At 37.4% G+C, this 16254-nt stretch overlaps 1 protein-coding gene across 1 annotated transcript; it reads left to right on the forward strand.

The window, feature by feature from the left end:
* Window positions 1-163: 163 nt before the first annotated feature.
* Window positions 164-1870, forward strand: LOC108821031 (3-ketoacyl-CoA synthase 17). Its single transcript, XM_018594078.2, has one exon. It carries the CDS (start codon window positions 273-275, stop codon window positions 1695-1697), a length of 1425 nt encoding a protein of 474 aa, XP_018449580.2. The 5' UTR covers window positions 164-272; the 3' UTR covers window positions 1698-1870.
* Window positions 1871-16254: the final 14384 nt, after the last annotated feature.

Consider the following 16254-nt stretch of genomic DNA (forward strand, 5'->3'; position numbering starts at 1 on the left):
ATGGATTCAAATCGAACTCTCGGTAAATATTCCAACAGTTAGCCCATGCACATGATGCCACATTCTTCCACGTATTCATCGATGGCGACTTCTCTCTGTTTTTTAGTTATATCAAACTCCACCCAACATAACCAGGAGAAAATGGTGATCGTTAAACACAAACCCCGCACGGTTTCTTCTCTTCAATCGTGTATATATACGCACACAAACCCATCTTAAATCCTCACCAAAATAACCAGAAAACTCACATTCCTTTTTAGTAGAAATCTCCCATGGACGACAACGTACAGATCCATAAGAACGTCAAGCTATGTTATCATTACCTGATCACTCACTTTTTAAAGCTCTTGCTTGTCTCTTCGCTGACGGTTCTGGTCATGAACGTCTCCCGCTTAAGCCCAAACCAGCTTGCATTCATCTTCCTCGTAGCCCTTCTCGGAACCACTCTCTTCTTCATTTCCCGACCAAGATCAGTTTACCTTCTTGATTACTCTTGTTACCTCCCTCCGTCGAGTCTCCAAATGAGCTCCAAAAAATTCATGAAACATTCTGAACTAACCGAGCTTTTCAACGAATCATCTCTCGAGTTTCAGAGCAAGATCCTGAAACGATCCGGTCTCGGCGACGAGACTTACGTACCGGAGGCTATCCACTACGTCCCTCCGCGTCCCACTATGGCCTTGGCGCGTGAGGAAGCCGAGCTGGTGGTCTTCGGTGCACTAGACAGTCTCTTCGAGAACACCAAAGTCAACTTAAAGGAGATCAGTGTTCTTGTAGTGAACTCTAGTTTGTTTAACCCCACGCCGTCTTTATCGGCTATGATTGTGAACAAGTATAAGCTTAGAGAGAACGTGAAGAGCTTTAACCTAGGAGGGATGGGATGTAGCGCTGGTGTGATCGCTGTTGATCTAGCTAATGACATGTTACAGTTATATAGAAACACTTACGGTCTTGTGGTTAGCACAGAGAACATAACTCAGAACTGGTACTTTGGTAATAACAAAGCCATGTTGATACCTAACTGCTTGTTTAGGGTTGGTGGATCCGCGGTTCTGCTCTCCAACAAGGGTAGTGATCGTAAACGTTCCAAGTATAAGCTTGTTCACACGGTGAGGACTCATAAAGGAGCAGATGAGAAAGCATTTAACTGCGTGTACCAAGAACAAGACGAGGCTTTGACAACGGGTGTTTCTTTGTCTAAGGACCTGATGGCTATAGCTGGAGAGGCTCTTAAGACGAATATCACCACTTTGGGTCCTCTTGTTCTCCCCATGAGCGAGCAGATTCTCTTCTTCGCGACTTTTGTTGCTAATAAACTGTTTAATGCTAAGAAGAAGATGAGGCCTTACCAACCGGATTTCAAGCTAGCGTTTGATCATTTCTGTATACACGCGGGAGGCAGAGCCGTGATCGACGAGCTAGAAAAGAGTTTAAGGCTTTTGCCTAAACATGTGGAAGCGTCGAGAATGACGTTGCATAGATTTGGTAACACTTCATCGAGCTCTATATGGTATGAGTTGGCTTATACAGAAGCTAAAGGAAGAATGAAGAATGGGAACCGGGTTTGGCAGATTGCTTTTGGAAGTGGGTTTAAGTGTAACAGCGCGGTTTGGGTGGCACTTCGTGATGTTGAGCCATCGGTTAAGAATCCTTGGGAACATTGCATCCATAAATATCCTGTTAAGATAGATGTCTGAGTTCATAAGAACTGGTTGATTGGTCTGTAAATATGGTTAGTCCTCTCCATGTACCAGAAGACTTACTGTTCTTATTCTCTTTTACCATTCGGTAAGAAGTCAATTGTATAAATATATGTTTATATATGTGTATAAGGGTAGTACTCGTTAATTTACCAAAAATTTCTTGAAAACTGGACTCAACCATTGCACTGCAATTTAACTAAGTTCTGAACAATCCAATTTTTACATAGAAAGTTTAGACAAAAAAAATTTAATATATAAGTAATGTCCAACTCAACTAAATATGAGACATTTTGATAAAAACCCGGAAACAAATTTATAAAGAATATGTACTACTTAAACTTAAAATGAACAATATCATAATAACATAACAGATAAAGATAGTGACGGCCTTGATGAGAAGCACAACAAACAGCAGCTTCTGCCCTTCAAAAAGATATCCTTGAATAAATCAGGTTTTTTAGAGCGAACATATATTATTTTAGCTTCAAAATTACAGAATCAAAATATAAAAAATGGCCAATCTATTCTATTAATTTAGAGTCCTATTTGAATTCTACCTTGGTATGTTTTTAATTGGGACTTATTGAACATGTTGTGACTAAATATAAAGACCCATTACTTATACCATTTTACATGACGATAAAATTATGTTATTATATATTTTTTGCTAACCATTAACTAAATAAAAATTCTTGACTTAAACAAAGAACAATTTTATTTTTCTTCACGTACTTAGATTAACATATACATTTTAACCGATCATGACATTAACGATACTAAACTTCTCACATTGAATCATTACAAAAATCGAAACAACAAGAAACATTGAATCATTGTCTGTCCCTGTCTCATAATAAATTTCGACCCATGCATATCATATTCTAATGTTCCTTCAATTAATTCTGAAACTCACTTTTCTCCCGCTCAACTTTTCACAATGAATCATTAATTAATCATCCATATCTCATAATCTTCTTCAGGATTTGGCATTTGTAACAGTGTGTGAAGAAGAAGAAAACAATATCATCGGCTTTGATCAAAAAAAGAAAACAATATCATCGGTTTATTTATTTTCTTTTACAATCAAGCAGGTTTTTCTATCAACCATAAAACACAATAATAATTTGGTTAAATTTGTAGACAAGTACGTTCTTATAAACCAATTCTGTATAATTTTGGCATATCATCTTTGCCTACCTAAAATGTATAAACGTGTAGAGAATATATACTCTTATTAAATTATATCATACTCAACTTTCTAAATCCTAGCAACAAAGTGATAACTACAAAATCAAACAAGATACTAACAAACAGTGTAATTAACAACTTTAGATCCATATACAAGTTATCTATAAATATTCTCTTATTAAACTATATCAAAACCAACTTTTTAAATCCTAGAAACAAATTTAAACTACGAAATCAAAAAAATAAAAACAAACGATATAACAACTTCTAATCACAACTAAAGAAGATTACCCGATATTCTCACAAAAACTAAATCAAAGAAAATGCCTAACAACTTTTTCATCAATGGAATTTGTTTTTGGTTTTAATACTAACATCGACAATGAGCTTACAAAAAAAGTATTATAGATGGGACAATAATATTAAGTAGTTGGGTATTACATGAAACTAATCATATTGTATATTGTTATTTTTTCTTTTGTAACACGCATTGAAAAGTTTTAAATCAAAACATCGACTAAATATCTGCTAATATATGAATAGTATAATTTCATTTCAAATTTCATATACAAAATAAAAATTTGAAACACAAACTATATCCAAACATAATTTAAATATGATAAACTCAAATTGTATCCTAATTCAGACTTATGGGTGGGTGTTCAATTACCCATTTAGGTTTGACTCAGGTATATTCAAGCTTTGAATTTTCGAGGTTCAAGATTTCAATCATTCATATATTTGTCAATTTTGGTTCGAGTTCAGTTCTGATTTTTTGTTGGGTTTGGATAAACTGTTAAATTATATTTTAAAATTAAATTTATACATACCTTAAATTTTACAAAGATAAAATAAAAATAATATATTACATTATAAATTTGAAAAATATATGTAAAATAACTAAACATAACAAACAAATTGGGTTAGATTAAATATTTGGATAGATAATCATAGACATTTCAATATTTTTTTGGTGTTTTGAGTATTATTTGGTTATTTTAGACAATTGTTTATTTGTATATATTTTAAGTAAAACTTCAAGTTTTTTTTTAAATTTTAATATTTCCTTTTATGGTAAATCTAAATATAATTAATATATATAAGCATATAAAATCCATTAGAAAAAAATAATTAACAAAATAAATTTTATTTGGATATATACCCAAAATATTTTGGTTTGGGTCGGTTTCAGTTTTGGTTCTTTAGATACCAAAATTTTGAATTCATTCAGATATTTGACCAATTTTGGTTTGAGTGTGCTATTAATTTTTCGGATCGAATTTGGATCGGTTCTTTGGATTTGGTTATTTGTCGAGCCCTATTCAGATCTATGTGTTCTAATTAGACGAGAAATCGAAACCGATTCAAAAACTACAACGATCTGGAATCAAACCAAAATCCAAAAACTAAAAATACAATTTGAAAGAGAACCAAAACAGAACATCTATACCTAAATATATTTGTAAATAAACATTCATGTTAATAAATTGTCAAAAAAAAAAATTTGTCAACAAAAAATATTCCGCGCTTTTAAGCGCGGGTTCTATCCTAGTTTTTTTTTATAAAAATGGTTGTGGTCTTCCTCATGTCAGGACGGCACTGGGCAAAGATAGAGTTGGATATAAACTTGAAAAAAACATAATGAACAAACTTGTTCTTGTGAACTGTGGATAGAGGTCCGGACCAAAGTTCTATTAATTTGGGGACTGGTTGAATCAAAGCCATTGAACAAAGATGGAAATGTTTTGTTAAAAGAAACACAAGTATATATTATAATATGTAGGGTTTCTTATAGTTATATGTATCTATGTTTAAGTAAAGCGTAGATGCATGTATTCCAAAAAGTTCACGAATTAATATACACGTTTTATAGGTATTGATATACAAATTACAACATAACTTCTTGGAATAAACGGGGCTCTTTAACACAATTAACAAAGTCTTCTGGGATCTGATTGTAAAATAACATTCTTAAGATTAAACTCACCCGTATTCAAATGATCTTATTCCAGACATTCCTTTCCACACCTTTGTTTACTAATATTCGAGTATTATTCTTTCAAAAAAAAAATATTCGAGTATTTTTTTGTCAACAAAATATTCGAGTATTAACTTGCGGAAGTACTCATTCCCGAGAAATACTGATCCCATAATTACTCAGAGTCTATGTCGGTTTATCATTGCTAAGGACAAAAGTTCTTTTAAATTTAATACACACTAGATTTTGACCCGCCCTTAAAAAGGGCGGGTATATTTTTTGTTGGAAAAATTATTTTACGTAACAAAAATTATGATTTTTGATAAATTATATATTTTAACTTTTATGACTTATTTTTATTATTTTAAATATGATTAAATTTTTAAAGACTCTAGATAATTCTAATCTGTAATATGATTTTATTTATTGAATCCGAAGTTAAACTTATTTTACACTGATTTTTTTAACTTAAATAAAATATTTTATATCTTCAACACTCTCTGTATTGAAAATTTTATTTGTGTGTTTCAAAACATTTCCTATAATTTTATTAAATTTAGTTTATGTGATTTAGTTTTTAATTTTTTTAAGAAGTTGAGATAATTCAAACTCGTATTATGATTTTGTTGATTTAATCATTTGTTATTTTAATTTAATTTTATTTTGAGGTTTCATTTAATAAATGCTTTCAAATAATTAATAACGTGAAAGATTTTTTGGAAAGATTTGCGTAAATATTTAAGAAACAATTTTTAAAAAAAGTTAAGAACTGAATTATTAAATACTCTTTAATGTAATTGCAAAATAATGACTTTTTATTGGTTGTAATTACAGCCGGCAAAAAGGTACATACAATATTTGTAATTAATTGAAAAAGTCAGGGCCATATTCATAAGAAGTATTCTGCTTTAATAGTATAGATGTTCATGCCTAACTGATTTTATAAATTGATAGACAGACTGTTTATTTAATAATATAATAACTTAAATAAAAAATAAAAATGTGTTACATTTATTGTCACTTAATTTTTCATTTAATATAATTATTTTATTTATAAAAACATGGCTTTAAATAATGTTTTTGGTTACGTTATTTTCCACCGGTTGAAACTAAAATATATTTTTTACTAAATCGAACATTTAACCATATATAAAACTTAGTTATTTACATTTTTGATTTTATAATTGGCACAAAATCTATATTGATTAACTAATAAATAAAAGGGCTTATTGCAAAAGTGACTCAAAACTTGAATTCAAACAGAAAACTAACCTTTTCTTTTGACTCATTTTTTTTTGAGTTTTTAACCCCACATCTGCATTTTATCTACGAAAATGCCATTAACCCTTTTTTTTTTTTTTTTTTCGAAAATGGCTTCTTTACTGTCTCAACCTCATTTTCTTCAAGTATTTACAATATTGCCACTGCCATGAATAGTGGGAACAACCTTGTACGAACTGTTTGGAGCTTTTAATGCCCTTTAATGCACGTAAATCTCTTTACACTCTCTCTGTTTCAATTGTTATGAACTAAAAACAACATTTCTTTCACTTTCTCTCCATATTCATCCAAAAAACTGAAGCTTTTGATTCAAAATTGTTTGGAGCCATATTTCTTTCGTTTTGACTTACGGTTGCTTTCGTTTGAGGTTCTGGGTGGTTGGAGAAGACCCTGTGTGCAAACAAAGTCATCTCACCTAGTTGAAGGTACGAATTTGAATTTTTTTCAAAATCTGTTCGCGTAGAAGACTTACAAGTAAGTCATCTGTATGTAGAAGACTTACTGATGAGTCTTCTGGTCAAACGGACGACTTAAACTAAGTCGTCCAGCTTTGTTTGGTGAAAAAAAACAGTCCAGACGACTTATATATAAGTCGTCTACGAGAAACAGGCTAGTTTTGCATTTGACCGAATCGTGTCAGATCTTTGACTATTTCTGGACGACTTATAATTCAGTCGTCTCTCGGAAAGTTAAAATTTCAATATTTTATTAAACTAGACGACTTACGTGTAAGTCGTCTTAGGTTAGTTTTGTAGTTGAAAAATAAAACTTCATAATTTAATTTTTACCAGACGACATAATATAAAGTCGTCCCGTCAGAAGACTTAATTTAAAGTCGTCCGGGGAAAGCAAAGTCGTCCAGAATTTTTCCCAATTAAGTCGTCCAAACCTTGCTTATCCTGGACGACCTTAAATTAAGTCGTCTAGCTGGACGACTTTTAGTTAAGTCGTCTGGAGAAAGTTAAATTTCAAGTTTTATTTTTCAATTACAAAACTAACCTGGGACGACTTACGTGTAAGTCGTCTAGTTTGAATAAAATATTGAAATTTTTACTTTCCAGAGACGACTGATTTATAAGTCGTCCAGAAATAGTCAAAGATCTGACACGATTCGGTCAAATGCAAAACTAGCCCGTTTTTCGTAGACGACTTATATATAAGTCGTCTGAATTTTTTTTTTTAACAAACAAAGCCGGACGACTTAGAATTAAGTCGTCCCTTTTAATTTTCAATTGCAAAAGTGACCTCTTTAGACGACTTACCTTTAAGTCTTCTGGACGACTTAAATCTAAGTCGTCTGCGATAATGTTTGTTGAACTTCTTCATTTTCTCTATGTTTACTAATGTGTTTTATTTTGAATATTTGCAGATGATTTTTAAGTTACATGCAGTGTATGGAGAATGGTTGTTGAGAGATTTCCGTTGGGATTTTGTGGTTGATGATCTCAAAGGAGCAAGATTGTTTTTATTGAATGAAGATTCAACACATGCTGAACTTGTTGCAATGGCTCAAGAAGATTATAACCTGGACATGAGATCAGTGACTGTGGAGATTAGCTACTCATTACCAGCAGAAATGATGATGACTCCAAGCAGTCCTCCCATTCATGTTACAAGTGATAGACAAGTTCGAAACTTGCTCGAGATACTCAAAACGCATAGAGTATGTCTTTGTGTATCAAGCCGCAGCAAGGTGGAAACGGTTTCAGAGAAAAGAGAAGAAGCTGGTGATAATGATGAAGCTGGTGAATGGGAAGAAGATGTTGGTGATAATGATGAAGCTGGTGAATGGGAAGAAGATGTTGGTGATAATGATGAGGCTGATGAATGTTTTGAAGATGTTGGTGATAATGAGTCTGTTGAAGATGAAAATCAAGATGGGGAGGAGGAAAATGGGGAGGAGGAAAATGGGGAGGAGGATGCTGATAACACTATTGTTGGTGAAACGGATCAGAATGGTGGGGATTACAGTCTTTATGGAAAGGTTCTAGATGAGGACGAGGAAGATGATGATAATATTTGTTTTGAAGAAATTGAAAAGACATATGCTAAGACAAATGCTATTGAAGGAGGAAAATCGGATTGTACCAGCATCTATGTCAACCAGAGTTTTGTTAGCAAGGATGCACTGCTTTCAGAGCTGCGGTTGACAGCAGTGAGGGGTAGGTTTTCTTTCAGAATATACAAATCAACAAAAACTCTCCTTGTGGCAATATGTCGGGTTAGCGGTTGTGGATGGAAGATCAGAGCGAGTGTGAAACATGGGTCAAACACGTTTTGGGTAACAAAGTATGTGGAAAAACATTTATGCTCAATTGGAGACCGAATCGCTCAGCGGAGACACTGTACTCCAAAGTATGTTGGTAGTCTTTTCATTGATCGTGTTGGGATCATTGATGGGATAACTCCACAGCATATCACTGATGCAATGAAGAACATGTTTGGCATGACGCTTGATTACACCACTTCATACAGAGCACTGTTATATGCACAGAAATTGGTGAGAGGATCAGCAGAAGAAGGGTATTCGCGTCTGCCTTCATATCTCGAGCAAATCTCCATTGCAAATCCTGATTCTATCACGGCTATAGAACTTGATTCTGAGAAAAGATTTAAGTATCTATTTCTCTCTTTTGGAGCTTCTATCAAAGGTTTTAAGTATCAGAGAAGGGTCATTGTGGTGGATGGAACTCACCTAAGTGGAAAGTATGGAGGTGTTATGTTAGTTGCAGCCGCACAAGATGGCAATTTTCAGATATTCCCATTGGCTTTTGGGATCGTGGATGCTGAAGATGAACCTTCTTGGGAATGGTTTTTCACAAAATTGGCTAGTTGTATATCTCATGACAAGCCTCTGGTGATAGTCTCTGACCGGCACGCGGCCATTAAAAGTGCGTGTGAGAAGGTGTTTCCTTGGGCAACCCGAGGAATATGTTATTATCACCTTCAAGATAACATTGTCAAAAAGTTTAAAGGGAAACATCTCATGTACTTGGTGAAAGGGGCTGCTTATGCGCACACGGTTCACGATTTTAACCGGTACATGGCTGAGATACGGAGTGCAAACCCGGAACTTGCAACGTATTTGGAGAAGGCCGACGCCAAGCTATGGTCAAGGGTTTATTGTAAGGGGAACAGGTTCAACATAAAAACAAGCAACATCGCTGAATCTATTAATTCCGCACTGAAGCGAGCAAGAGGATTTCCGATTCCGTTCCTGCTGGAGTTCATAAGGCAGAAGTTAGGAAAATGGTATTGGAAAAGGAGACAAGATGCTTTGAGTCTCCCAACTGTACATAGCCGGGGTGTTGAATACTTGCTTGCTGTTCGATCAGAGATAGCGGATACGATGACGGTCGAACCAATTGATGGATGGCGTTTCTTTGTCAAAGGTGGCAAAATGGACTGTGCGGTTGATTTGGAACATGTAAAGTGTGGTTGTGGTGTCTATGGAGTGGAGAAAATACCTTGCTCTCATGCTATAGCAGCTGGAACACATGCTGGTGTGCATATCGACACACTTGTATGTCCACTTTACTCAAAGAATCATCTGTATGCAGGATACTCAGAGAATATATATCCTATCGTGTCACAACATATTGAGGAACGAGAATGCTTTCCTCCAAACGTAAAGCGTGGTCCGGGGAGACAGAAGAAATCAAGATGGCAATCTTGGTTGGAGCTATCTAGGATGAGGGGACACAAACCCAGGAAGAAACACAGGGCACGGAGATGCTCAAACTGCAAGGAAACTGGCCATACGAAACCACAATGTACACAACCAGTTGACTAGTTGTCCAGACGACCTAAATATAAGTCGTCCAGTCTTGATTACCCGTCCAGACGACTAATTTCTAAGTCGTCCAGTGTTTCGTCTACCTTCTACGAAGTCGTCCAGTGTATTAGACTACCTTCTACTATCCCTTCAAGTGTATTTTTTTAGACGACCTTTTACGAAGTCGTCCAGTGTATTTAAGTCGTCCAGTGTATTTAAGTCGTCCAGTGTTTAGACTACCTTCTACTATCCCTTCAAGTGTATTTTTTTTAGACGACCTTTTACGAAGTCGTCCAGTGTATTTTATTTTTAGACTACCTTATTTTTTTTAGACGACCTTATTTGTAAGTCGTCCAGTGTATTTTATTTTTAGACTACCTTATTTTTTTAGACGACCTTATTTGTAAGTCGTCCAGCTGGAAAACCTTCCAGACGACTTATTTGTAAGTCGTCCAGCTGGAAAACCTTCCAGACGACTTATTTGTAAGTCGTCCAGCTGGAAAACCTTCCAGACGACTTATTTGTAAGTCGTCCAGCTGGAAAACCTTCCAGACGACTTATTTGTAAGTTAGAAAATCTATACAAGTTAGAAAATCAAATAAATCATACATGCCCACAAACATACAAATAGATTTGTGTAAACAAATAGTTCAAATATACAAATAGATTTGTGTATACAAATAGTTCAAATATACAAATTGATTTGTGTATCTATACAAGTTAAAAAATCTATACAAGTTAAAAAATCTATACAAGTTAAAAAATCTATACAAATTGATTTGTGTATCTAATCATACATGCCTACAAACATACCACCATCCTCATTATCTTTCAGATGCTGATCAACAAGCTCCGTCCATATAGCCAAAGCCATAGTATCCCTCATAGTCTTCGCATTGGACCTAGCAAAGTCTTTAGGGCTAAAGGGGACCCCAAGAGCATGACATTCAATGTACTTTTGCAGCGTACACGCCACAATCACCATTGTTGGCCGTGGGTACATCTTTGAGGAGTCTCTCATAAGTGTATCGCTCCAACCCATGCATCTGGTCTCCGCACTCCACAATCAGATAAGGGACCATCTCGAGAAAAGGCTCCATTATCTCATCCCATCTTTTCTGGTATGGTAGTTGAAGGTATTGCTGTCCCAGACGACTATGTGCCTCTTAGGGATCGATATCCAAATAGCCACCCAATGTTTGTTGTCCAAGTTCAGTGGCGCATAGATATCATCAATGTCCTCCCCCCACTTCTTGTTGATTGGCAAAATGAGGCATTTGATCCGTCATACAAAACTCGCCGCCCCACGAGTAGCATTTTTCCTAAACCATTGTGATCAGACGACGATGTTTTGAAGACCAGATACTGTTCTCTCCAAGACTGGGTAAAGTTGTGATCCAGGAAGCACATTCGCTCGCTCCGGAAACATTGTGGGTCTCTCCTTATACCTTCTGCCTCAGCACATTCATCCAAGCATCTATATGCTGCATATAAAATAATACAAGTTAGAACCTTCCAGACGACTTACAATAAGTCGTCTGGAAAGTTTTCCAGCTGGACGACTTAAATAAGTCGTCTGGAAGTTTTCCAGCTCGGAAACCTTCCAGACGACTTATTTGTAAGTCGTCCAGCTGGAAAACCTTCCAGACGACTATATAATTTACAAATCTATACAAAGACAAGTTACCAGACGACTTATTTGTAAGTCTTCTGGAAGGTTTTCCAGCTGGACGACTTACAAATAAGTCGTCCAGCTGGAAACCTTTCCAGACGACTTATATTTTACAAATCTATACAAAGACAAGTTACCAGACGACTTAAAGATAAGCAGAAGGACTTACTACGTCTTCCAGCCATGCTTGGATGTCGGAGTTTTTGATACCACCAGTTGGTGATGTACGTGGTTTGTCCTCTTCCTTAGTGAAATAATCACTGCAAACAAAAAAGCAATCAGTTTTGGTAGACTAAATCAAGGCTATTATGGGTAAAGCAATCACTTAACGGATCAGTTTTCAACCAATCAGCGAGCTCCTTCATCTTAGGTCTGTTTAGGTGTGGAAATGGATTATACTTTCCCACTCTAAGGAGTTTCCTTCTCTCTGCCGTATAAGGAGATATCTGCGTGGGAGCAGGTTTCTTCGTTCGTTCACTCCTTGCACGCACAGAAGCAGTGGAGCTGTTTGGTCCAATACAACCAGGCTCGGTTCTGAAGCTGAAGCTGGATCGGTGAAGCGAAGCTCGGTTTGTTGATCGTTGGAAGCGAAGCTGGTTGGTCAGTGGAAGTGAGAGGAACAATCTCTTTGGAGGTGACACCATCTGCTTTATCCTCCGGCAAGATCTTATATACCGAGATCGCGCTCATCTGCTGTATCCTCCGGCAACAATCTCTGCAATAAAAAGAGAACAAGTTAACCCTGGACGACTTAAATAAAAGTTGGGAGAGGATTTGGTTCCTGCTGGAGTTCAGACGACTTATTGTAAGTCTTCTGGAAGGTTTTCCAGCTGGACGACTTACAAATAAGTCGTCTGGAAGGTTTTCCAGCTGGAAAAACCTTCCAGACGACTTATTTGTAAGTCGTCCAGCTGGAAAACCTTCCAGACGACTTATATTTTACAAATATATACAAAGACCAGACGACTTAAAGATTGATATTAACCTCTTTGGGCAGAGGAGAAGGCTGTTCTTTTGTGGAGAAGGGGCTTTTTCGTTTGAGGAGCAGGCTGTTTCGTCTGAGGAGCAGGCTGTTTAGTTTGAGCAGGGCTGTTTCGTTTGAGAGCAGGCTGTTTAGTTGAGGAGCAGGCTGTTTAGTTTGAGGAGCAGGCTGTTTCGCCTTTTGAGGAGTAGGCTTTGCCTTTTGAGGAGCAGGCTGTCTGGTGGGAGGAGTAGATGATTGGTTTGAAGTGGAGGCTGATCCTTTTGAGGAGTAGTCTGTTTGTTACTAGCCCCGGTTCTGGGCTTTGTGGGGTAGGGTGTTTTTTACTAACCCCGGTTTCTGGGGCTTGGGGTAGCCTGATTGGTGACACCAACCTTCTCTCCACAGCTTCCAATCTATCGGAGATCTTCCTAATCTCCCTGATGCACTTCTTAAACCCCTCTTTCATCATGTCACCTAAGTCCTTGAACATGTTTTCTAACTCCTCTCTGGTCACCCAACTAGCCTCTTCTCTAGCCTCTTCTGTAGCCTCTTCTGTAGCCTCTGTAGGAGCCTCTTCTCTAGCCTCTTTAGGAGCCTCTTTAGGAGCCTCTTTACGAGCTTTCTTCCGAGGTCTCTGATTGTCTTCCTCCACCTCCTCCACAACCATCTCTTTGGCTCTTTTCGATGGAGTCACAAACTTGGGTTTTGTACCAGTGACTTCCCAGCAATCCATGGTCCACTTCCACGGTCTCCGATCATACATCACTTTAATGATGTCTCCGCGGCACGTCATCAACCTCAGAGTCCCATTTGGCCACATTTCACTAATTCCTTCTCAACAAAGTTGATCACGCGGGTCTGCAGTAAATAGAAGAAGAATCGAGTTAGATATTTGAAACAAAATACTAAATAGACGACTTAATTATAAGTCGTCAACTAAGTCGTCCAGCTGGACGACCTTCCAGACGACTTATTATAGTCGTCTACTAAGTCGTCCAGCTGGACGACCTTCCAGACGACTTATAATAAGTCGTGTCTACTAAGTCGTCCAGCTGGAAGACCTTCCAGACGACTTATAATAAGTCGTCTACTAAGTCGTCCAGCTGGAAGACCTTCCAGACGATTATAATAAGTCGTCTACTAAGTCGTCCAGCTGGAGACTTCCAGACGACTTATAATAAGTCGTCTACTAAGTCGTCCAGCTGGAAGACCTTCCAGACGACTTATAATAAGTCGTCTACTAGGTCGTCAGCTGGAAGACCTTCCGGACGACTTAATTAAGTGAAGATGGAAAGGTCCTGACTCAAGATAGCAGCTTTCATGAATCTGCGGCCTCTGCTGCCGTCGTAAGCCAGAATCGTGGAGACGGACTGTTTGCTCTGGGTAGACCAATACTAGCACCCAATCCCGGAATAGCTTCGTACGCCCAGACCTGAAGAACTTGTATAAAGCCATCCACGGTGTAACAGCCAGTAATATCTTTGTTCACCAAAGAGTCCATCAGCACCTTAAAACGCGACTCTCCCCCATGGATAATTCTCAAACCTTTCTAAATCCCATCACTAGCCTTGCGAGAGTAGCTCGTGGCGCTTGAGAACTTTTCCCTTCATGAATCCAGTGAAGATGGAAAGGTACGCGAGTCGCTTGCGATCTTCCCTGGCCCATCCCCGCATCTCTTCAGTGCTGCTATTATCTGATCAGTACTTGGCCCAGCTTCCCGATGAACTCCCATCATCTCCCAGAAAGAAACCATCTGTGGGGTAACTTCACATTCTGGTGTCTCAAGGTCCTCGATGTAGTCGCAGTTTAGCCAGTGATGTTTTCAAACTCTAACAGTGAAAAACCTCGCAGGTTCTGGACCAACGAGACACCACCATCTCGTACTTCTTCTTAATGTCCAGCTTTAAACCGAGCAAGTGGTGAACCAGCCTTGAAAGCCCAACCAAATCCCTGCTCCTTGAACTTGATGAAAAACTCCCAATCTCGACTCCTTGAGCTCTTCAATTCAGCATCAGTGAGAGCTTCCCTAAGAGCAGTAATGCAACTTCGTGTTATCCGTATGATACGAAATGCTATTTGGGGTTCTGGCTCTTCCCCTAATGTGTATAACCTACGGGGGAGTTCTGGAATATCCATCCTTTTTTGTCTGCAAAATAATCAAAGACAACAATAGAAGTCAGACACACAAGCTAAATCAATCACGCCTTAATTGTTACTCCAGACGACTTAGTAGCGACTTAAATATAAGTCGTCTAGAAAGTCGTCCAACTGGACGACTTAGTTGACGACTTATATTTAAGTCGTCTGGAAAGTCTTCCAAATGGACGTACTAAAGTCGTCCAGGTTGAAGACTTTCCAGACGACTTACTTACAAGTCTTCAGTAGAAATTTCAAGCGGACCTGATTAGTCGCAGAAGGAGTTCGAGTACTCGTCATTGTGGTTATAGATCTGAAAAATAAACGTGAAACGGTTGAGAATGAGTAAATTGAAAGAAACAACGTTTTATGTTCATCTTTTCACGAGTTTGATGACTTACCGGCTTTTAGGGTTTACAGAGAAACGGCGCTACGGTTTACAGAGGAAGAAGCGGCGGCGCTAGGGTTTAGAAGAAGCGGCGGCGCTAGGGTTTAGAAGAAACGGCGGTGCTAGCTAGTGTTTAGAGTAAGCGGCGTGGTGGAACGTTGGTGAGCACGGTGGCGAGGGCGACGGTTTGTTCGGGATAGTGGAAGCGGGGCGCTAGGGTTTAGAGGAATCGGCGGCGCTAGGGTTAGAAGAAGCTGCGGCGACACGGTGAGAATGAAGTGAGATAGATAGCCGACGTTGAGAACGATGGTTGTTCGGAAATAGTGGGAATTCGAATCGCCTTTGATATCGCCGGTGAGAGAGAACTGTTAGGGTTTCTGTTCGCGGAAAATGAAAAAAAAAAAAAAAAAAATCACCTTATATATGGGTAAATAATCCGGTTAGCTTTAAAAGTACATTGGTAAACTTTAAGGTTTGGTCCGTTTAGACGACTTATTCTGGCTGATAATGTACATCAGACGACCTACATATTTAGTCGTCTGGGAACAGAAGACTAAATATTAAGTCGTCCAATACCCTAAAATGACCCCTAAACTAAAATGACTAAATTAACTTACTAACCACGTTATAAAATCAAATTATACTTCAATAGTGTTTACTATACACAGAAAGAACACGCCTAGGTAATTTTAAAAATTTTCAAAAAACGGTTTTAATGCTTTTCCAAAATCTAACCCTAGAACACATACCAATACTAAACATATGTTGATGAAACATAAACTAAAGAATATCATGACTCACTACTTTCACTCATCTGGGCTGAAAACAATTGAAATTTGTTATATATTAATTTATATCTCTTAGACATATTGTAATACATAATTCCAATTTTTCACTTATTCAAATATTTTTTACAAAATTTTAAATTATGTTTAAGAATAACTGTCCAGACGACTTAACTTAAAGTCGTCTGGACGACTTATTTTCAAGTCGTCTGTTTACAGACGACTTGCGAGGGGTAGAAACGTAAAAAAAATCCGTTTTTTTGTTTGTTCACAAGGAGATAGTTGTAATTTCAATAGCCTTTTAAGTTACTTTTGCCTTTGACCAAGTTGGGGTACTCTTTTTGGGTTTGCCCGTTTTGAGTCACAATTGGTAATTCTCCCAAA

This window comes from Raphanus sativus, chromosome 8 (assembly GCF_000801105.2).
Source record: "Raphanus sativus cultivar WK10039 chromosome 8, ASM80110v3, whole genome shotgun sequence".
In the NCBI taxonomy this organism is placed as follows: domain Eukaryota; kingdom Viridiplantae; phylum Streptophyta; class Magnoliopsida; order Brassicales; family Brassicaceae; genus Raphanus; species Raphanus sativus.

Coding starts and splice junctions, on each gene's coding strand:
- LOC108821031 (XM_018594078.2), top strand. CDS start 273: ATGGACGACAACGTACAGATCCATAAGAACGTCAAGCTATGTTATCAT.